General features: G+C 44.1%; 1 protein-coding gene across 1 annotated transcript; it reads right to left on the bottom strand.

Annotated features, from left to right (window-relative positions):
- Window positions 1-580: 580 nt before the first annotated feature.
- SNCG (synuclein, gamma (breast cancer-specific protein 1)) lies at window positions 581-16,447 on the bottom strand. Its single transcript, XM_010078197.1, has 5 exons — window positions 16,327-16,447; window positions 11,492-11,533; window positions 10,493-10,620; window positions 2,755-2,841; window positions 581-616 (listed from the first exon to the last, which is right to left on the bottom strand). The coding sequence occupies exons 1-5, from the start codon at window positions 16,445-16,447 to the stop codon at window positions 581-583; spliced, it is 414 nt and encodes a 137-aa protein (XP_010076499.1).
- Window positions 16,448-24,233: the final 7,786 nt, after the last annotated feature.

Raw genomic sequence — 24,233 nt, 5'->3', positions numbered from 1 at the left:
CCAGCCGATACCTGTCCTTGCCTCTCATCTGTGCTGTAGCTAGCGAGGTTTTTTTTCTTTCCCTCTGGCTAGCAGAACATTTGTTTTTGTATCCCCATAAAACAAAGCTTTGGAGCAGAGGGGTTTTTTTCCCTGTCTCTATCTAGAGAGCACTAAGAACAGGCTCCAGCCTCCTGCTGCTGGACATGAGTATCATAGCCCTTTATGCCCTCTTATCTTGACCTCAGTTTTAACTATTCTGTTTAATTGGCAGGTTCTGCAAATGTTTTGCAGGACATCAGGAAAGAGCATGCACATATGGGATATAACTTCCTTTGAGGGACTCTGTTATCTCTGATAGGGCTTTTTTGTTTCCATTCCTTGTCGAGATCAAACATCCACTCTGGATGGAAGCCCTGTGGTTTCTGCAAGGCAAAGCTTTACATGTATTGTTAATGCGTGAGAGGGGCCAATACCACACTTGTTAGATCCTTCCATGCTACAGCAATGTAATACCTGTGATACCTTCCATGGTCATCATCATTATGCAGCTTAATAAAGATTAACGGTCTGATTTTGAAGCAGCTTAAATCTCTACAGTTTATACTGGCTTCTTGAGGATTTGTGGGTACTCTGCCTGCAGGTGAACAAAAGAACCCATTTTTAGACCCCGTACTTAATGATGTGCTTTAAATTCATCCTTCATTATTCACAGCAACAAGCTTGCATCAACATTTTCCTGTTCTCTTCATTTGTGAATGTGCAAGGTCTCTACTGCTCTCACTCAGCAGCTCCTCTTCAGACTGACCAGCCGCTGTAGCCAGTACCAGTCCTGGTGCTTTTACTGCACCAGTGATTCTCTTTTGGCACCTGCTGTGGACTCACACGTTTCACAGGAATCCTGCCGGTCCCTGCTCACAGTGATGCCATTCTGACCCAACAGGTCAGTGCCCATCACATTTCTTTAATAACCTTTGAGCCGTTCGTTACACCTGGAAGACATCAGAGGAGAGTCTCCAAGCTCTGGTGTGAGCAGAATAAACAGCAAAGAACAAATGCTAACCAAGCTCAGTGTGGCTGTCATGTTCTCTTATAAAGCCTTTTTTTTTTTTTTTTTTCCAGTTTCCCCCACGCACTCTCTCTTAAACCTGGGTGGGTATTTCAAGAGTGAACTCTATTTTTTCAGCCCCAAGAGACAGAAAGCTGGCCTACCCAGGCTACTGACCTCAGAAATACAATTTTCATGATTCCCTGTCTTTTTCATCATGATCTAAGACCCTTACACTCCTGAGATCATTGTATTTTAATACCATGCTTTTACAGGAAGAGTTCTTCACTTTGGAAGGATCACTCTCTAAAATGTGCAAATAAAACTGACAAAACAAAAAACTTGTTCAAACACTTTTTTATTAGTTAAAAAAAAATATTTCCATGATACCTAGAGATCCCAAGTGCCAGTACAGATGGATGCGAGACACAGACCAGTGAGCCCAACCAAAACACGCAGAGTGACCGGGTCAGGAAGCCATGAGGGAGGTGGGGAGGGAGACACGCACCTGGTACAAGCCTGCACTTGACTTACAATCAGAGGAGCCTGGCTTACATATATTGTACCAGTGGTTTATGAGGCAAGTGAAAGGCTACAGAGCTGAAGGCAGTTAGTCTATGGAGAGCAGGATTTCCCTGTTGCAGTGTCAGCTAATATTTCCATGTATGCTCTTGGAATGCTCTCTTTTGAGCTAGAAGTCCCGAAGTTGATTAATTGCCTTCATTTTCACCCTGTGAGAGAAGTAAGACAGGAAAACAGTTAAATATTTCCAGTGGAAAACAGATACAAATAAAATTAGGAGAAAAAAGTCAATGCTAGTAGTCACCACATAAAAAAACCATAAACAACTGCCTAAGGACCAGATATGGTGCAGAAATTTTCTCTTCCTTCTGGGAACCAGGCAGACTTCCACTGCAACTCAGACCTCTGGGGGAAATGAGGATGTGATTTCACTTGTGGTTGCGGTTGAACTAACGTGAGGCTGGGCTGGCACTGGTGACAGGTGCAAGATGAGACTTTTGTGAGCTTCAGGCACCTTGAAAACAGTCTGAGCTTCCGAGAAGCTGAAAAATGGAGAGTTTGGGTGCAGGTAGCACCATGGTGCTTGTGGTGTAGGCAGCCTTACAGGGGAAACTGTAAAGGAAATACCATGCGAGAAGAATTTGTCCATTTAAAGCATCCATGTTGGTCAATAAGGGGTTGTCCTTTCTTGTTCAAGAGCTGAAATTGGCCCAGAGACTGACGTTTGACCCAGGGCTTCAAAAGGACATTGCAGGTAGAATAGATCAAAATTTAAAAGGACTATTATATACTTTAAAGTATAGAAAAATCTAATTTCTTCTCTAAAGCTCTTTTAAAGCACAGCTGCAACCAGGAAAAAGCTATTCCACATGACAATAAAACCATAGGAACGCATTAACTATTATATGTGTGTTTACACCCCAAAATCAGCCCAAATCAGGCAGCAGTTTACAGTCCAATCTGTCACTCATAGCATATTCTTGGTCCCAAAAAAAGACATGGTAAAAGTGAGAACTGATGAGCTCAGGTTTTTGTCAAATAACTCATGAAAGCGGGAATACTAACAGGCTCCATGCACAGCGTGTCTGTAACCACAGAAAGCAAAGGGAAGATCATCCTGGGGAGAACCAGTCACCCAGAAAAGCCCACATGTGGTCTCGAGCCCCCAGGACCATGGGGAAGTCAGGGCCATGGCACCCCCTTACCTCTTCGCTGCCACCGGTGCTCACTGCCAGGTCCCCGTCTCCCTCCACCCCTGGCTGCTCGGGCGGCTGTGCTGGTGCCAGGTCCTCCTGCCAAGTCACAAGCAAGATGTCTGTCCTTACTGCCACTTGCAGAGTCATCGCCCTCATCTTAGACAGACTATTTGAGCAGACTGCGCAAAATGGGTATGAGCATTACACAGGCAAATAAGATACCGGGTTTAATGGATGGCAAATATTGGCCCCAAATCAAATTTTTGTTCAGCTTGTTAGAGCAGGTATCTATGTAAAAGCAATTCAATCTCTTACAGCCTGTTTTAAGATATTTTCATATGGAAAAATCAGTTCTTTTGCTGAAGTTTTCTTTCCTGTCACCGAGACCAAACGGAGTTTTGACTCCTTCAGTGTGAAGAAATTTGGGAGCAACAAATAAATTCACCTGGAGTAGGACAGATTATGCCTAGCCTTTTCCTAAGCAGTCATTGCATAGACTCACTAATACTAATTTTGGATATAACAGTATTGTGGTGGCATTAATGTCATGCCTCAGAAAAAAACTTCATTGTCAAATGATAAGCTTTCCTTTGTATTTGAAGTCCAAGCATTTTCATAAGCACTTTGGGCTCTTTTAGCTACTTTTCCACATCTTTCAGCTATCTTCCTAGTCAAAGAAGACAGAAAAGCTGTATTATCACCAGGCAATTACTTCACATGTGATTTTTCCACATGGGAAGGGAAGACAAAAATCCTGAACATACTGGATGGGCACAGGGGATGGAGAAAAAGCAGAAATGGACCTTTGTGGAATGGTCAGAAAGAGCAGGAGGACATAGAAATAGAAGGACCTCTGTAGTCCAGCCCCAAATCACCAGGGAACTCTGCTAAAATTACGAAGCTGCTCTGTACCCTTTGAGCACATATGCCCAGCAACATCCCTGAATTTTTACTGTCTTTTCCCATATGAAGTTGGAGCCAGCATAGAAAGAACCTGAGACACATATATTACTTATAGGAAAAGTCAATTTTGCACAGAAGGAAGACGTACCATTTGAATTTAAATATTTTGATAGCATGAGGCTTTAAAACACTTTGCATTTATAGGGTGCAGGACAACACCCTATAACCTAACAGCACACATTAGGTGAAAGCAGGTAAACAGTCTCAAATTGTATTTTGATGCTCTACAAGCAGTTTTTTTGACTGTTAAGCGGAAAGAATAGAAACGAGATTCCTGCAATGCAAGTCAATGACAAGGCAGGTACTTCACAGCTTTTTTGCAGGTGGGGTTACCAGCTGCCATGTGAAATTGTGAAGATGAAACAAAGGTGACAGCCTGAGGCACTGAGCTGCACCAGGAGAACTGGGGGACAGCTCCTAGGAACAGAAGGACAAGTGCAGTAGCCCCCATCTTCCCCCAGGGCATGGCCACCCACTCTTCCTGTGGGCAGGGAGCTCAGCTCTGCCAGATGTGGAAAGAGCCACGGAAAAGGGGATCCCTTCCTCAGGACCATCCTCCGGATGCTGCATCCAAGAGCGATGGGTGGGCTGAAGAAACCCTGTTCAGCTATTGTGCTTCTTATTATATCCCTTACATGGTGCTGTCTGCCAAGGCTCTGCTCCAGAAGGATAAAAGTGACTCATCCATCTATTTTTAGGAAGGGAAGCAACCATGTTTCTGGAGAGTGTTTCTAAGCTGTGGTGGAGGAACAAGCACAATTGCAGGATGAAGAGGTGTCAGGCTGTGTTAGGGATGTCGCCTCACAGCCTTTTTCTCACACGCTTCCCACCCTGCCCCAAGTGGCGAGCATGAGATGAGGAAGGGCTGCATTCTTCAGCTGGGCGTCAGCTGGCTGGGGATTTCGTGACTAGTCAGGAAAACAATACACAGAGGACAGCCATGTGATGTCTTCACTTGGGATGAAGAGCCAGAAGTTCTGGGGTACCAGCCCCAGCTGTACCAGTGTGATGCTGGGCACAAAAGCAAGGGGGGACACCGAGAGCTTTGCCATTCCTTTCAGGGTTCATCTCCTCATTCAAACGGATAAAACATTCTAAGGGAAAGGCATGTTGCAACTGCGAAGTAATTAGTATGCTCCTCCTGCTCTTAAATAGCTAGCAGATTTTTTTTGCCCCACTTAGAAATCATGTGTTGTTTTAGAAAAAGTATTTAAAAAGAAAAAAAAAAACTGATTTAGTTTGTTATGGGCTGTTTTCTGGTTTTTGGGAGCAAGGGTTGAATCATTTTGGCTAGAGAAGAAAACTGGAAGTAGTTTAACGTAATAGCTAAGTGAAACACAAGACCTTAGAATTCATCACAGGAATGCAATACAAGTTTTTAAATATTTTATATATATACAAATATATTTGTAAATAGAATATATCTACTGTAGAGGATTTATATATATAAAATATTTCACTAAGGTTATGAAACACAGTTACGCATTCAGATATCACCAATGAAAACTCAACAAATTAGGACCTGCCATTTATAAAAATCTTCCTGAACAATATTAAGAGGTGCTAAACAGAGCATACTATAAGCTTCTGGGTTCTGATATTTTAATATATTTTTAAAGACAAATTTTAAAAGTCGACAGATTTTGCAGAGAAATCTACAATTTGATTCTTCAGATTTCTCTGTTTCACAGGTTCTATGAAATTCCCTTTTTCAGCTCAGTGACTGTGTTGTATGTTCCGCTGGGAGTCCATACATGAAATGGAATTTATATTTCTATCCATATTATGTTATCGGCCAGTGGGGTTTTTGCCATCCCCAGAAATTCTGAGATAAACCACCTCATCAAGATTATCTTCCTTATCTAACAGAGAAACCATGCAGAGTCTAAATGTTGGATGCAGGGACATTACTCATCAAAAACTCCACAAATTCAGTGGCAAGAAAGATTGCTTTTCTTCTTATTATTCTTATTATTATTTGAAGGCTGCAAACCCAGAGAGGTTCACTGGCAACCTTATCTGCTACAAATTTAACAGCCTGCAACAGGACATCAATTGCATAAGGCAGAGAAAGGTTCAGCCTCCTGTAGCGCTCTTGACCTTGGGCATTGGAGCAAAAGCAATGCTCCTTGGCAGCATCCCCAAACCGCTTCCTTGTAAACCCTCAGGCAACCTGACAGGTTCTGTGGACGGGCTGTCCTGGATGGATTTTGGGCTGAATGCACCCGGAGGGATGCTGACAGCTCTGACTAAAAGGTCGATTTGTGATTAAAGTGAGTGGACCCATTGACAGGACAGACAGACAGGTGTGCAGGATTCCTGTCTTACCCAACAGATCCAGGTGAACTCTTGGGGTAGCTTTGTTTTCACCCAGCTCACAGCCAGACCTGGGGCTGCTTGTACAAATACATTATTATCCCACAGGATCACTGGGGCAAAGCCTTTACCTGAGAAGCACACACAGAGTCTTGTAGACTTTAAGGCTTCACCAGAGCCTCTAACTCAGCTATTCTGCATGTGAAAAATGTACGCCTGGATGCACTAATGAGAATGAGAGGGAAGCAGAGAAAAAATGCCTGCAGGCAGAGTACTCCATGCCATGCTGCTTTTGCAGGGATGCTGAAGGATATCCCCGGGATGCATCACTGCATCAGGGAAGGACAGCGAAGCTCGAATACAAAGGATGGAGCTTGAATACAAGGGGAAAGAGATTAGACTATTTATTCTACTTAATTGTAAGGTAGTTCGGCTGTTGATTTCCCTGTTCTCCTGTCTAACATCTCTGCCCTCGGTGACCTCTCAGACGCCCTGGGTTGCTCTCTCCTAGTGGCATTCGCCCTGCCCAAGCTAATTTAAACAGGGAGGTCTCTCACCAGCTTCTGCTTCTAATTCCTTTGGTGCAACTGTCTTGGCATCAGTGGCATCGCAGAGTTTAAGTGAACAGAATCAAGGCCATGAATGTCAACCGTTGTATTCAAAATGTGCAGTGGTTACGACAGAGATAAGCTGTCGCACGGGTACGGCACACGTGTGCTAGATCAAGCGCAGAGAGAAACAACGTGATCCAACGAACGCGCCCAGTGGTTGCACACAACTGACAACTGCTCTAATAATTAATGGAGTGAAACAAAAAAAAGATCAAACCCAATTCAAAATGACAGAGCCGTGAACTGACAACTAAACCATATCAAAATTGACAGGGTGAATAGATCTAAAGGGAAGATCTGGGTGGAGGGCAAAGGGAAGCATCAGCTACTGGGGAAATTCCTCCAGTCCCCGAGGGATATTTTGTGAGGGTGGGAGGGGGTGTGTGTGTGGGGTGTGGGGTTGTGTGTATGTACAGGCACTTGTTCCCAGCCACACGGTGTCTGCAATGCAGCAAATTTTGTGCTGTGTCATGCAGACAAAGAATTAATCCTCTTCTAAGACAGTGCTATTTAGTGGGTGGTTATCTCACTGAAATCCCTTAATGTCCACCCCAGGGACTGGGATGGGTGCAGAGCCACAGACAAAATACATTACTGATGGATCTCATTCCTTTGGGCATCAGAAAAATTGTGGAGGGTTTATAGTTTTTTAACTTACATATCTTTTACTTAATACTTAAAAACTCTTCCAGAAGAGTCAATACTTTGTTGTACTCAGTCAGCAGGGACCAGGCCAGTGCCAAAGCCCTACTAGGAGATGCTGACACTATTCGAGGTGGCTCTCAGCTGGCGCTTGGCACCGTTCTGTAGGTGTAGACTTACTTCAGCCCCGTTTGCTTCTGCCTGGCCCCAAGCACTCCCACCGAGGAGAGCAAGGAGCAGCAGGCTGCCAACTGCCCCACGTGTGTCCACGTTTCAATGCCTGCCATATTCCACAGAGAGCTGAATTCTTCCAACACGACACACTCCCCACGGCCAAAGACGGCACCTGATACACCCACACAGCTCAGCCACCCCGCGGCTGCTGCCCTGAGCAAAGCCTAATCCTGAATCCTTCGAGTTCCCCATTCCTTGCTAGCGTGTGTCTGCCACTGATCCCAGATGTCAAACGTACAGACTAAATGTCAACAATCTCTGCGTAATTGATATTAATACTGGGAATCTGAGCGGGGGACGTGCCTCCTAAGCCACTCGACAGCCCAGATTCAAGTCATCCCATAGTGTTGCTCAGTGCTCACCAGGCATTCACACAGACCCCTGGTTCTTTGACCAGCCCCTCTCTAAAGTCAGCAGGGAGCAATACTGGAGGATAGTTGAAAACAGAAGTAAGACGTTAGCAACTGTTCTTTGCAATTAAAAAGGAGGACGATGGGATGGAGCACAAACAAGTCTCAGGACTGGATGCAACAGCTCCCTCAAACTTCAGGGGTTAGAACGTGTGTGTACAATTTCAGAATTGCAAGGTTTTGACAGTAGGTATTTATTTTTTAAACATCTAACTGCTATACCTTATCACTCTTCTTAGCGTATCTCCAGCGGGTCTCTCACAGGCATTACAGTGTCCGGTGCTGCTCTTGGCAGCCTCTGGCTGTATTTCCATTAGCCAGTTGTTCAGCACAATAGAAGCAGATCTGGAGAGAAAACAGCTGGTGCCCAGAGCCCAGCACAACCCCTCTGCTCCTTTCAGAGCCTTGCCACGAGAGCAGCTCTGGCCCCATGGCCATTAACCGTTAGCAGTTGAGATGCACGCGGTGAGCATATGGAGCTCAATCTTCCCTGTCATTGCTATCCAAAAGGTATCTAGGGGATGCAACTGAACTGTGGTGAGTGAGGATGACTACAAGATTTGCACTCCTAATCGAAGCTGAACTAAACCAGCAGAGTAGGTGACCCCTCTCTTCCCAGAAACATTTTTGCTGAATTTTTTTCTCCTATGACTCCTTTTGCCTTGCTTTTGTCCTCCTGTTTTCATTCTGCTGCCCACCTCTGCTATTTGGCATGACACCATGACATTGTATCCAAGGCAGTTTCCTGGCTTCTTCATTTAGTCTGCCCTTAGGCGTGTGACACATCGCATTCTTTTTTCTTCTTTATCAATTCCCCCTTTAAGCAGGTGGACATTGACAGAAGATGCCAGAATGACATTTCAGATGCTTAATTCTTTAACCCTCTGGAAAACTCATCCCTTTCGTATGTTGCCTGCAGTCTGCATAATCCTGAACTATTACTAGGGTGAAGGAATTGCTGATTTCCTGAGGGACTACCTGCATAAGGATGGAAACAGATAAGGTCCGCTGGTTTGAGCTCAGAAATTACCCCCTGTAAGTTGTAGCTTGTCAGTCTTTGAGGGAGGGCTTTTTAAAGAGGATTGCTGCTTCTCAGTCTTTGCCAGAAGGCCAGACAGTTCGGTATCTGCAGGACAGATTCCTACCGTCAGCAAATTCCTACCTCTCCTGGGCCAACCACCCTGTGCCTGGTCAGTCAAAAGGTACAAGGGAGTATTCTGGCCCTGCGGAGTTAGGCATCACTGGTTCCACTCCTGCAGCCTAACTGCTGTTCCCTGCGGGAAGAGAGATTAATCTTATCCCAAGGGCTTAGCAGAACGTCTGTGTCTGCCCTTTTCACATGCTTTCAGGAGGACATTTTGCGTCACTCGTAGCTGCTGTTCTCCTCTTTTGTTAGGCTATTCTCTCAGGATTTATATGGCATGGAGAAGTTTTGTTTCACATCACAATGTGTTTGCATGCAGGTCAGGAAATTCATCAGCCAACTGTCTGAACAATTAAAACAATTTTGGTGAGTCTTGCTTTGCTTTGATTCTGGGTTTGCTGTGACTCATCGAGCTCATGTCACTATCAATGCTACTGACCACTGCTCTCTGAGGAGGCGAAACACAGCCGGGCTTACCAAAGACCTGTCAAATATTAGCCGTGTGTACTGTACAAATGGTTGCTGCTTGTTACCACCCAGTGAAAGCATCTTCTCTAATGATCAACTTTGCCTTCATCTAGGGAGCTGTTCTGCTCTTCACATGGCCCTTAATCCCCTCTGGAAGCAACCCAGTTTGCCAAATTAGGCTGGAGGACTGAAGGTGTCTTGTCTGAATCTAGCTTAATCCGTGCACAATTTGGGTCATGCGGCCTTTATCAACAAGTGCTTGGCTTTTGTCAAAACCAGCACAAAGCAGCGCAGGAGGGTCATGGTGTCTGCTGGCACCCGGCATCTGCCCAAATGGCTGCTGCCTGCAGGGCTGCCAGGACCGGGGACAAGGCTGTGCCGCACATGGGCACTGGCTGAGGGTGCGGGCATGCGCTGAGCCCCTGTTCCTTCACACCCAGCCCATCCCAGAGCTCTGACCCGAGCCAGATGCTCGCTGCAGCCTGGCCATGATTCTACTCAAGTCCCTTTTATACATTCATAAGAAAAGGAGGAGCTGGACTCTTGACAGCCATGCCCACCAATGGGACAAGAGGCACTGGCAAACGCATTCATCTGTCTATCTGAACATAATAAAACACTTATTTTTTTTTCCTGTGAGGGTGATTGAACACTGGTACAGGCTGCCCAGGGATATTGTGGAGTCTCCATCCGTGGAAGATATTCAAAACCCACTGGACATGGTCCTGGGCAACCTGCTCTCATTGACCCCATGGGTGTTTTTCTAGATGATCTCATGTGGTCACTTCCAGACCACATGATTCTGTGATTATATTAGGCATTATACAATAATATTAAGCATTATATAAAAACCACTCATTGAATAGGTAAAACCATCAACTGTAAATGTTTGCAGATATTTTAAATGCAATCCAAAGACAACTCTTTTGTCCTGCACATCACCAAAAAACCAAACATACCTTTTTTACAATTCCTGTAGTGGCCGCAATGTTCTCTGCTCCTTCTACAGTCTTGTTTGCCACTGTGTTCACACTGGCCACTACAGCTTCTCCCACCACATTGGCCTGCTCTTTGGTCTTCTCAGCAACTGAGATTTCAAGAAAAGCAGAAAGTCAGTGAGGTAGGCACTGCCAAATGGCTGCCAAATTCACTGGGACAATAAAACAATTGCACTGAGGTAAGAGAATAAATTGGCCCTGATACAGTCTTTATTTGGATTTTTTTATATGAGATCACATCTGAATTTAGATCATGTACGTGAGGGTTTTGTCTGACTCAAAATGCTGTTCAGAGAGCTGCACTGCAGCCTGTCAGTCTTTGTGGGCAATTGGAGAATGAAAAATTCATTTGAAGATACTAGGAGACAATTGTACAAAAAACGGTATCTTTCATTGCACTGTGTATGACCTCTCTCTGGGTACCTTCTGTTTGATTTAATAATCCTGGGTAGGGAAAAAAAATAAGTAATTTAGTAATGAAATTCTCCAGGGAAAGGATCCATTCACCTCTCTTCAAGGCAGTTCAGCACCGTGCCCAGCCTTGGAGTTTGGGATACCCAGAAAGACCCTTTAGGGTCCCTGACTGTGACTGCCTGAGGAATTTCCCAAAGACCACAGTTTTGGCTTGACAGGAACTGATGCCAGTAAATCCCCTCTGCATGCTGGGCAGTAGTCTCAGCATTGTGAAATGTCTAAACTGCTGTGAATCATCTGAGTCTACCCAGTAACTTTTGTTAGATTTCTTTGACCTGCTCTGCTGATTAAATATTTTCTCCTGTTCACGTGGGCTGCAAATGCCAGACCCTGAACCATCACTCCTGGCAAGCATCCTCCTTTCGTCAGATGGAAGGTCACGCAGACCAGCAGTGCCCCCAAGAGACCTGCAGGAACGATGGTCTTATCAAGAGGTCTGGCAACACATGACAGATTTCCACATCCCTCCCAGGGCTGTGCTCTTACCTGAGGTCACACTTTGCACTACACCTTCCTTGGTCTTGGTACCTGTGAAAGGAAACACACGGTCCATCAGTGCTACCTGGCAAAGAACCCTATGGTTTCTGGACATGGATGGCTTTCTGTTCTTACCATGTGCGGAGGGGAGCCGTGGTGCTGCTGGCACCTCCTGCTAAGACACAAGCCATTTATAGAGCTGGCAGAAGGGACCAGTCTCCTTCGCCAGTGAAGTCAATGAGTACCTTTGTGTCAAGAACTGGATAACTTCAACCACAAATTGTCTGGAGACGCCTAGACCTGAAAAATCTTGATCATAGCATTCTTAAGTAGGAAAAATTGTCCCTGAAATCTTTCCAGAATGAAAAGAAAGTTGAGCAGAGGTAAATCAGTGTTAAGCTAATTGTAAAAATGAACGTACATCAAGTGACCTGGTGAAATCTCACCTACTGCAGTCTTCCAAGATGTGGAGTCCCACTCGTGACCCTTGGATACTTGGATGCAATGGTCATTTAAAGCTTCATTCTACACCTCTAATAAAGACTCTGGAGAAACTTTAGACTGAATTTACCGAACAACCACCCTCCTACTGCGTACCTACTTACTTTGGTGGCTCAGCCCAGGCTGTAAGTGCCTGCTCACAGTGATACCGAGGATTCAGATGTTTTTATCTCAAATTACGAAAGTATACCATATGTATGCTTACACTGTAATTTACCTCTCTGTTCTCAAGGCAGAAAAGCTAACAGGATGTGAGGGCATTCAGTTTGCAATACAAATAGCCCTTAAGGAATAATTAACCTCTGCGGTTTTCCTCCAAGCTTGAAGTGACCTGCTACACATCCCTTCTGTTCTGCAGCACGTACGTTAAATCATGTGGTGGATGGGCAGCCCCTGCAGTAACTAGATGCTGTTTCACACTAGAAAAATAAAGAACCAAATATATCTCTGCTGGAAGTTTAATGAACAAGTGCCAAAAGGTTCCACTGGTCCCATTTTACTGTACTTTGTAAATCACCTGCACCTATACAGGCTCTTTTCAAGTTTTCCACACTGACACAACACAAAGATTTTTATGTCCAGCTGTCAAAATGATAGAAATACAGAGCCAGCCAGATCTTTAACCCCAGAGGCACTCGAGCATCCACGGGTGTGGTGGGAGAAATCAGCTACAAACCACACCTCATTCTCATCAACAGCCTGAAAAGCAAAACAGGTGCAGTGCCCTGATAGCAACAGAACCAGCCCAGCTCTGTTCTGCCCAATACACAATTCTCAATTGTTGATTTATTTTGGTGTTGGTAAGGGTTGGCAGGGGCAGAACAAAGCTGTTCTACTACAACATGCCCTCAACATTGCACTCCACCCTCACAAACTGTGTTAAATCTGAAGAGATTAAATCTTTGTACTTTATACTTGTTATTGCTGTAAAATGTATTTCCTAGTGATGCATGTGACATGCATGCACTGCTGTAAACTGGATTTAATAATGATGCACATGGTATACAAACGTGCACAGAAGCACAGCAATGAGCAGAGCAAGTCTCAAGCCATGAAGATAAGCTCCTGAAGGGGCCAAATGCACAGTTCAACGCACACGCTATCCTGCTTCCGTTTCCCTCCCAGTGCCATTCCAACAAAAGGCTGCCACAATATTGATTCAACATACAGAATGTATGGATGTTCAAGCTTAGTCCTTATCTGCTGTTTTTCGGTCAAAGAGCAGTTGTCAGGAAAGCAAAGTACATAATTTGCTGTACTAGCCTTGCACACATTTCAGTTTTGCAGTAAACATGCTAAGTGAGAAAAGAGCTGTACTTTGGTATAGTTTTTTTACAAGACTTTTGATTTAAGATGGCTATCTAGGCTTGACTTTTTTGCAGGGGGAGTGGGAGGGTGCCATATTTTCTGATGGAAAATAACTCCAGAAAGGAAGGATGCAGGTTGAAGAAAAATACCTGAATCCATTTCACCACAGATGTGATGGCAGTGCTAAATGCCATCGCCACAGCTTGGGGACAGCTTGCCTCATCTTCCTCACCCAGTCTCCCGACCACACCCAATGACTCAGGCTCAGCATCCATTATGCACCACATGAAATCTGACCTTCCCCATCTACCCTTGCCAGCAACCTGCGTCTGTTGAATCAGAAAGCAATCACCTGATGCTCAATCTCATTTCACTCATTAGTCCTTGCCTGCAGCTTGTGTAACACAGAATTAAAAGTTCATGCATCCTGCCTCTTCTGACTGCTGTGAGTCAGCTGTAAGCGCTTTGGTGTTGCAAGGGTGCAACCCAGGTGGTGGAGTGCTGCGCAGTGGGAAAAGGTTTATCATAGAGAAGGATACTGTGATAAACAGTACTAGTGACCTTATACTCAGTACTCTGATGTAGCTTTGCATTAACTTCATTAATTAACTTCAGCATCTCTTATCCCCCTACTTGAACCAAATAAAGAAGGCAGCCCATGGAGTCAGCTTCTGGATACACATAAACCGTGCAAGAACCCACAGCCACTGCAGTATAGCCAGAGGCTGTTACCATTTGGAGAGCAGTCTGTCATTTTAACAAGTACACAGGTGGCCCTTGCTACAGGATTCATCTCTCTCTTACCACGCACCCTCTTCTCTACCACACACTTTTTTTGGGCAGGAGCACCCCACATTCCTGACCGTGATGGCAGCTTCTGGAGCCAGCCCAGCCCTGCGCTGCATTGCAGTGTGAGCACAGGAGGAGGCAGCTCAGGCTCTGTCCTGGGCTGTGGGAACTGGACCTGAGTGGTGGCTCCAAGGGACAAGATTGCCGCAGAGCCCTGACGCCACCATCCACCCTGGGGCAGCAGCAAGTGACTCAGCAGATGTGGCGGCTGTGCCCAGACATCTGGAATCCTCCTTGGAGAGTTAGTGATGAGTCAACACAAACCTGAATAACAGTTAGGGAACCACTTAATCCATCCTAGGCTTTGGGATCCCCCCTCTTTCCTGAGTTTCTGAAAAGATCCTCAAGCTTTTATACAAGTGTTATTTTCTCCTAGCATCCAAAAATCCAGGTTGCATCACATAATGCTCCAGGCAAGCTGCTAGCATAAGGCTCTGCAAAGGAAGGAGCAAGGAAGGAACAGTTCAGGTCTCTGATTAACCCTTCATGTGGCACAGAGTTGGAAAAGATGGCACAGACAACATACTAATCACTCCAGTTTTAATTGATATACCTGGCCTCCACCGTCTCTATTTAAAAATCAGTTCTCTGAGCTAATCAGCATCCGGCCTTTACTTGTCCTGCCTGTGAAAGACGGAACATTCCCCAAAGAGCTGAGCATCCCCCAGCGTGCAACAGGAACTGAATCAGCCCCAAAGCAAAGCACCACCCAGTGCATGAGAAGGCAGGAATTGGTGGTATACCAAAAACCCCAACAAACCAGAACAAAAAAAGGAGAAAGAACTTCATCTTCACCCTGATCTTTATTTCACCCTCATTCAGAGATTCGGGTTTGAAGAAGACTGTTAGGAAACTTTACTGAAAAGGTTAGAATCACATGAGCAGACTCTGTATCTCATGGCTGCGTGAAAATGAAAACCAGGTCACAGTATGGGGGCATACAACATGACTGAACAGAGATGTGAGGAATTACGTATAAAAATTTGGAACGATCTTCTCTGACATTGCTCAAATCAGAAAGCAGACAGAGCAGTAGGGCTGCCACAATTTGACACCTAGACATGACGTTCCACAGGCTGGTGTTTCAGTTACTGTGGTTAGTTTAATTATTTACAGGGAAGCTGTTTACCTTTTCTCTTGCGAGTCAGCTTCAATTTGAAATATTAACTGTTACATTAGTTCATTTACAGCATGTCAATAGTTGAGTGTTTAAAATTTTGGCATGAAGACATTACCAGCTCTGCTCCACGTAAGACTTGTATTTCATTTGTAATGCACAAATACATATCCGTAGGTCTTGTTAATATAGCTGTTTTAAATTTAGTAGCTATGTACAGCTGTGGATGTTGCAGCACCATAGCAAGGAAGAGCCTGCACGTAAACTTTGCTATTAAAACCCCCCTCTCTCCCACATCTAGCAAACATGAAAAGCTGTGTAAGGTGCAGTAATTGGCATCAGGGTAATCAGTCTTGGGAACCTAAGACTTCATAGATTTTACAGTATCTGGAATACCTAATCATCCAGACATACAATTGCACGCGCTAGACAGTGGAGACAGCATGTTTTGAGGGCGACCTTGAATGGGGAGGTTTCTGAAACAGCACACTAACAGTGAGAGAGGACTCCAGCAGGACATCAGACCTGCTGATTTCCAGATCCTTTCCTTCGGGCAAAATGAATTCAGGTGTCTCTTGTAAAGCAAGACTAATGTGTGCATGGGGAATGAAACAGGTCCATGAACAAGAGAAGGATTTCAGGATAAAATGGTATGTTTGTGGGGAAACAGATGCATCCTGAAATCTCCACTTAATAACGCTGCTGGCTGCGCAGAGGTGAGGTGGGGATCAGCAGTGCTTGGATGCTGGGAGAGTGGCTGACTCATGCTGCAAACAATCAGCGAACAGTCATAACAGAAACCTTCCACCTGGGCATCTGCTCCTTACCACTGCATGAGTTCTGCCTCCCCTGAAGTCGTGGCCATTTCTATGGCTAATTTGCAGTTGGGGAAACTGAGGCACGGGGAGGATGTGGCACCCCAGGCTTACACAGCCACTCTGTGACTGAACTGAGGATGCTATCCAGACCTCACAAGCTTTAGCCACAATATAATTTCCCCAGACTTTCTCAGAGACAATCTCTGCAGCAGTTCATGCTCAAATGTAGACTGAAAATAGTTCTCTCTTACCTACATACATCACCCCTTCTTTAGTCTTCTCTGCAGCCTCTGTCACTCCCTGCTTGGTCTTTTCTGCAGCAGCCACCACACCTTCTTTAGCAATGGAGAAACCTTTCTTAAAGACATCCATTCTTGTTGCTTGCTAGGGTATTACCTGGCTGATCTGAGTGAGGGAGAGCAGCAAAAAAGACCAGGACTGCAATATGCAGCTTTACCCGGCGGATACTCAGCTTCTCTGCCAGCCTCTGCCTTTCCTCTTGCTCCTCCGCTGGATGAAGGCAGTGTGGCAAACCTCACAGCCCTGGCTGGCTCTTATTGATGAAGTGCACTGCAGTGTAGCCAATGCCTGTGAACAGCTGATACTGAAATATTAATGATCTGGATCTGCTTGGGAAGATTTAAGAAGGGAGGAGGAGAGAAGGAGGAGGAGGAGGACATCAGTAGGTAAGGGACTGTCTGGAAAATTTCCAGACAGATAGAGCTTTTAAAATACGCTGCAATGCTCTCACTCAAGGATGCTCTCATGTGAAGAGGGAGATGTTTTATCTGAAGAGCTGAGTTCCTGGCAGGGCATCTCACTGGGGCTGCAGCAGGAGCAAACACAACCTCTCCTGGGTTCCCAGAAGCTGAAAAGCATGTAAACTTCTTAGTGTGAGTAACAAACAAACAGGGTCAGGTTTCTTGGTCTGGCAGTTCCAGAACCCATTCTGCACAAAACAGCAACTTCTCTAGTTACCATTATTTCTGGTAAATACTGAAAGAAAATGGACATCAGCTAAAGCTTGATGCTCAAGTGAAGGGAGCTTGAAGTCCCACTTGCCATGTTTGTCAAGTCTGAGGGCATTTAGTACAAATTATGCTTTTTGCTCAGCTGCATATCCCGTTATAACAGTTTGTTTCTGAAAAATCAGATGCCTGTTGGGGGAAATCCTGTTTCCTATTTGTTTCTCTGAGTTGTTGTAGACAGGACTCCACTCTGCCGCTGCAGGATGAGACAACGTTCTACACCGATGCTGTCGCACACATTGGAGGTCTGTACTGCAGAGCACTGGGGCAAGAAAATCATTCAGCAGAGAAGTGGTTGGGGAAATCTTATGGTTTGCACAGAGGATCCATCCAGGCTCAAGGCCTCAGTAGGAAAAAACATCAAAACATACCATTAACCACAATGGGATATCCTAATGTGCTTAAACCCAAGCTAAGTTGTTTTCTTCAGAAAACTTCAGTTCAACAGAAGTGAGTGTGAAAGCAATTGCTGGTGCAACAAGGTGATTATTATTATTTTTTTTTAATAGAGTCATATCTGAAACTATGGGGAACACTGGCCTCCGAACACAAACCCTGACCAACTTTGGCTGCTTCTCCTTACCAGGCAAATGGAATACAAAAATCAGAGGTTTAACTGCCTTATGGGAGGGTAGCACACGGCAGTGTCATGAAGTGGTTCACATGCCACTGCCAACACAAGTTATCAGCCTGGAAGGGTTCGACGGTGAATGACTACACAGAAAAGACAGCAGTCTGAATAAAAAATGGCATGTCTGGACATACACACAGACAGATATACAAACATAGTTCTTACTGCAGAAGCCAAGGCCAGGCTGGATGGGGCTTTGAGCAACTTGCTCTAGTGGAAGGTGTGTCCCTGCCCATGGCAGGGGGGTTGGAATAGACAATCCTTAATGTCCCTTCCAACCCAAACCATTCTATGATTCTATGAAGCAAGAATGTTTCTTTAGTTTTTGAGAGTGTTTTTTACTCCACACAGAAACAATGGAAAGACTGTTAATCTTGAAAATAATACATAGATTTCTGAATCTTTTTCTCATTAATGCATTTCCTTACTTATAAATGAAGTACAAATTTTCATTTGAATGTAGAGGAGACGAATCTCTGACAGTCTAACAAATTTATCAATCGTTAACTTTAAAAAGTGCAAGATTCAGAGGAAGGCAATCACAACATACCAATTACTGTAAGAGCTCTCATTGTTCTAGACTGTTGCAGCAAGGAGTGAAAAAAGTTTTTTCTTACCATCTTTCACAATTTTCTTTAGGTGGCTGATTGACCACTATCCATAGTACACAGCTGGTGCTCATTTCTGCTCCCAGTGTATTCTTAAATTCAAGATATTTGCATCTTATTGTGCCATACAACCAGTGGTTTAACCTAGCTGCTCTTGGAGTCAGTTGCAAGACCCCCGCTAATTTCATTAGGAACAGAGCAAGAGTCTTGTTTTTACTATGTTTGGCAAAAAGTGAATTTACCATCTTTGGGAATTGCTACAAGGCCTATTTATGAGGCTTTCAAAGAGCATTAAAGCAGAAACCAGAGCTTCCCAGGGTTATGGCTTTTACTGGTATTTTCAAGAGAACGCCCAGGCTGACAAGGCTGAGAGAGGTATATTTTGATTTTTTTAAGCTATTGTTCTGTCATTGTGATTTTGTACAATTGAATTCTACATATTTTGCATTGCTATAAAAGGTAACAAATACATGAAATATCAAGCCATCCTGGGATGTGAAACATGAATCATCACCAGACTGAATTAGCTGGCACTCAAATGGGATATTCCTTTCCTGCCTTCTCCTCTCCCAGTGACCTTCAGAAAGAGCTCACATGAACCATTTAAATGCCATTGGATCACTCCCAAGGCAGCAGGCAGTTTGCACAGGCATTGTTTTACCTTTAAACCCTTTTAGAAAAGCTCTAGATCGAAGACAACATTGTAGGTGATCTACACAGGGCAAGCATCAATAATGGCTTCTGAACATTTGCCACCCCATGGCAACTGTGGTACCCTCTTTCTGTTCTGAGCAGAGGATTCAGTCCTGATTTGTTGCCAATCCTGCCTCAGGCGAACCTAACAACAGGAGTCAACATAAGCAACCTTGGCTTTCAGATTTTGCAAGGATCTCAACTCTGTGCCTGAAAAACAAATTTCCCCTTGTATAAGGTAACATAATCAGCAGCTGAAGAGAAGCTCCTCCAATGGGCAATTCAGAGAACCCAAGTTCCCATCTCACCTGGCAGCAACCTCTTTTTGTCTATTACGTACGTTGGGACACTGGGAAAAATAAGGTTCCTTTTTTTTTTTTTTTTTGAGTTTCATTCCTATCACTTTGTAAACAAATTCATATCTCACAAACATTTAGCTGATCTACATAATACCAAAAGGAAGCCTCATCTTGATTGGTGCAGTGACAAACCATCTAACTGTCGTTCATTTAAAGTCTCAATTCTGGCTGCTCAGGCTTGTCCACTGAGTCTCTTGCTGCATAACACCCTAGTTTCTGGAGAGTCTCTGAAAGGTGCAGTTCCACACCTCCCACGTGCCCAAACGTCTCTCTGGGTGTTGGTTGCCAGTATCTGGAACTAGGCCTGTGCAATGCTTGCCAGTAATTCTGGAATATGGGCAAGACAAGCCTAACTCAAGTCTACCTATTCCCAAAGCACAGATGCAAGGGAAAGAAAACAATGCAAAGCAGAAATCAGCATTCCCTGTCTTCTACTGTCTTTCTTTGTGACAGATTTAAACAGGATTTTACTTAACTTGTGTCTCTTCTCTCTTTAATTTTCCCAACTGCAAGTTATTCTGCACACACAAAATCTTAACCTTGTCCTTTACTGATGAATTTATGCTGGAGATGAAGAGCTGACAAAGTCATCTTGCTGGATGAAAGAAGGGGAATTTGGTCATATTCTATTGAAGTGTATAAATAGTATATGATGTTTGAAAGACAGGTAAGGAAAGGAAAGACAGACTGCTTTTGTGCCTGGTAAATATCCTTTGTTCAGGAAGTTTTTGTTTGGAGAATATTAACAGGATCAAACCTTGCTCTACATAAACAGAAATTCCCTCCTGCCCCCCTCCCCCCACCTCCTTATGAAAACTTCAAAATGCAGAAGGGACAACTGTCTCAGATCATTCATCTTCATGCCCTAACGAAAACAAGCAGTTCTTTCTGACATCCTCTTGCCAAACAGCTTAAGACTTGAATCCCTGCATGTTCGTTTGCATAGCTAATGAGTAACTTCCCCGCCGGAGGAGGGCCAGCGCGGGCTGGCGCCGGAGCCATGTCAAGGCGCACAGAGTGAGCAGCGCTGCCAGGACACGGTGGTCTTTTGTGACTGATCTCTGCTGCTGAATACTGAATATTGATAGCTTTTCAGCAAACCAATAAAAATAGAGTCAACAAGAATTCATGTTCCTCCTCTGAAGGGCAAACTGCTGAAAGGAATCGCTCCCCAGCCCAGCACCCCCTCCCCTGGAGCCACTGAGCCGGGCGTGCCAGGACTGCGTGTGCGCCCATCGGCAGCAGCAGGCAATGAGACAGCGTTTTCTGGATCTGAAAACCCACGCCTAATGAGAAGTTATCCCCTTGCTGTGCAGCTATCAACAGAACTCATAATCTCATTCTGCTTGAGAGATTTGGAACTGGGATAGATGAATCTAAAGCAACATATGCTTATTAAAATAATTCCCACATGCTTATTAAAGTAATTCCAGATTTTCTTGCTTTTTAAAAACATTTTTATAAGGCTTTTTTTTTTTCTTTTAAATACACAGATTCTGAATTTAAGTCTACAGTTAAAAGCATTACAGAGTAGGCAGTGAATCTGGCAAGATACAAAAGAAACAAAAAAAAAAATCAGAATCTATTAATTGAAAATTTAATTTCTAAGGGCTCTTCCTCCGGAGAGACACCAACTGGAACAGCCAGCACATTTGCTTTCCAAGTGCATACAAGCCACTTATCAAATGTATTGTTTGGCCCCATTTACTCTGTGGTCACCGACCTCCCATCCAACTGTAGCTGCAGGGCTCTGACTCCAAACAAACAGAAAGGTGCCAAGATGAGATTTTACATTTTATGCAGATTATCCAGGAGACCGTGCTGCTATTTGACAACTTAATTATGGAATTGCAAATGGAACACTGAATTCTCAGGGTGGGCAACACTGGAGGGGTTAAGAGCTGTGTTTAATGGAAATGGTTACAGTTTCCAGACAAGGCAAGAGGAAGCCCCACAGTTGTCTGGACGACCCCAGAGCATACCTTGACTTTGGTGTAACTGGCAATATCAACTCTTTCAAGACTTGTTTGAAGTCTGAAGACCAGTTTGAATAGTTTTAAGAAGCATTTTTCAGAAATTCTTGGGGAAATAGTATTTTAATGAATAAGGGTGCAGGAAAAAAAAGCCACTAAAGACGGGAGACCAGGAGTGGAGGAACAATAGCTGTTGCCTCTCAAATTTAGTTGCCAAAAAGTGGCGGTGGTTCTTTTTGGCTAGCTGTTCTGAGAACTACTAGAAACTTCTGAGAAGTATCAGGGCAGCTCCAAACATCTCTACAACACCATTATCACATCATGTTCTGACACGGTTTCAAGTATACTTTGGGAGTAACACCTATCATTTCCCAAATTATGCTTTAAAGGTGATTAATCTCATCCATTTTTTCCATTCCAGCAGCGGTACCCAGCTCTGTAAGGCACACCAAGCCTAAACTGGGCAGCTGAAAAGTGAATAGATACCTGTTGATGTTAGTCAGTGCACAGATGCCTTTCTGATCTAGAAAGCACCTCCTAGAAGAGTCTGACCTCAGAAAGCAATGAGCAAATGACTGCGTATGTCTGTTTTCCCTGGCATGAGGCACCAGCTCAATAAAGAAAGAAGCAGCAAGGTTGTGGTGTATCTTGTTCCTAGATAGGTAAACTCCTCATACCTCTTCCTCTACAGATGTTATAGCAAGAAAACTTACAGCTCAGTCTGCCAATAAATCTCATGTCAGGAGCCAACAGTATAACCTGAATATGCTATTCAGACATCGCCATCCACAACACCTCCTAGACAGAAACCTGAACTAGTGTTTAGTGAGGAAGGTCCTTTGAATGAATCATGCCTTCCATGTGTTCACCGCAGCTTCCTATGCTACGGACATCACAAGGAAAGAGACGTCTGTCCCCTGCATGCTCAATATTTTAACATCTTTCATAACTGCTACCAAAAAGTCATGCTAAATTATTAACTTGCAAATGGCTGAGCAATCTGTGCCTCCCGATTGCCACCCTCATAGACAGCATTGTTACAAAGGCACAGGGGATGGGTTTTTGCACCTGAAGGAGCAGCAGGTGTTCAGAGTTGGGAGGACAGCAGAGAAACATTGCCCCACCACTTGGGAGGTATCACGTCCATGAAAAACAGAGGTTTAAAGGATGAGTTAAGACTAACTGGAAGGGTATATATTGAAAGACAAGTCCAAAGGGTTTGGAAGTAGGTCACAAGTAGGACAACTTCAATATCTGTAGCACAAAATCTCGACAAGCCACAATCACACAGCAGTTCAGGTTATAAGCCTGTTATTTGTTTTGTCTCATGTTTGTTTCAGTTCCTTCCCGATAATGGGTCTTATTAAGTAAGCAAACATAATGCTTAGGTCACATCCTAAGTTGCTTGTAAGAAAGGTACATTTGTGGGTGAAACGTGGCACACCAAATATTCACACATGAACATGCATTATAGCAGGATACACACAATGCTGAAACAAAAGCAGCAGGAAGGAACAGAGGGAAGTTGCTTATTTCTTTCAGTCTTCAGCCCAGAACTTGAAATTTCATCTCCCTGGAGAAGTGACTATAACAGCAAGAGCAGGTTTTGCCTTTCAAATTATCAAAATCTCTCTCTGCTTTGCCCTACATGCCTCCATTGCTGCCGCAGGGCTGAAATGCTCTTGCACATCAGTTTCTGTCATGGGTCAGTAAGGGCAGTTCTGCAGTTTTCTACGTTCTTCCATTAAGCACAAAAGAGAGGCAATCAGAAGGAGAGGGGTCCAGACTGAACCAGTGATAAGGAGACGCAAATCCACAGCCTCTAATAACAGGGCCTTCCAAAATCCTAGAGAGGTTTTATCCTCTATTTTACAGTTGGCATTGGAATGACTCCAGAAAAGCTTCACAGTTAATGCGCTGCAGTACGTGCTGAACTTTGGGCTGCGCATCTCATCATTCAAACTGAGACATGACCTAGCAGTCCTGCACCAGAATCCCCACCTGTTTTGTCAGTGGAGTGTCATTCTCCCTCATTTTATTCTTCTTTTTAATTATTATTAGGAAGTGGTGACAGAGGTAGCTCTTTACAGCAGCTCTTGGCAAGTTTTTTTTTTTTTTTGTAATGCTAATCAAAAATGCAGAAAAAAATTAGGCATGAAATCCAGAGATGACAACCCAAACGGACATTCTTAAAAATGCTCAACGATCCTGACCTTTCAAGGTCCCTTCTAATCTCTAACATTCTGTGATTCTGTGACCTCTCTGAAGGACTCCTTCACGAAAATCTTCAACCTTGATGGGAACAGAGTATGACTCAGAGAACTATTTTGCAAAGGCCACACAAAAATGGATGTTTGTAAGCTGTTTTTTGCTGTGCATTTACTCTGAATCCCTTCATGCCCATAATTTGTTGTACATACCATGAATATTCTGCTGCTAAAGCCTTTAAACTGTAGAAAAAACCCCATGTGCAGACAGTGGAGCAAGCATGTCTGTGACATTTTCTGGCACTGTAACGAGACTCTGTTACACCACTCAATATTTTCTTTCCTTTCTTTTCTCTTCCTTTCCTTTAAGCTAACATCCTTTTCCTGTGCCTGAGGGAGAAGGCAGTTGATAAAAGCCAAGTTCCTGTTCACAGATAAGTTTAGAAGGCAGCCAAGCTCAGAAGTTCCTTGAATAAACTATATTCATACCACCATTTTTTTCCCCCCTCTGTCAGAGACGTTTGAATCCCACACAGGAACCAGACTCACATTGTTCACTAGCCACGGACGTTTCCACAGTAGCTGGGAGGGTCGAAAGCTTTTTCCGCTCTTTGTTACAAATCTTTTTTTTTTTTTTTTTTTTTCCCCCTCCTCTTCCT

Source organism: Pterocles gutturalis, unplaced genomic scaffold (assembly GCF_000699245.1).
Source record: "Pterocles gutturalis isolate BGI_N339 unplaced genomic scaffold, ASM69924v1 scaffold35083, whole genome shotgun sequence".
NCBI lineage: Eukaryota > Metazoa > Chordata > Aves > Pterocliformes > Pteroclidae > Pterocles > Pterocles gutturalis.
This window is presented reverse-complemented; position numbering and strand designations above follow the sequence as displayed.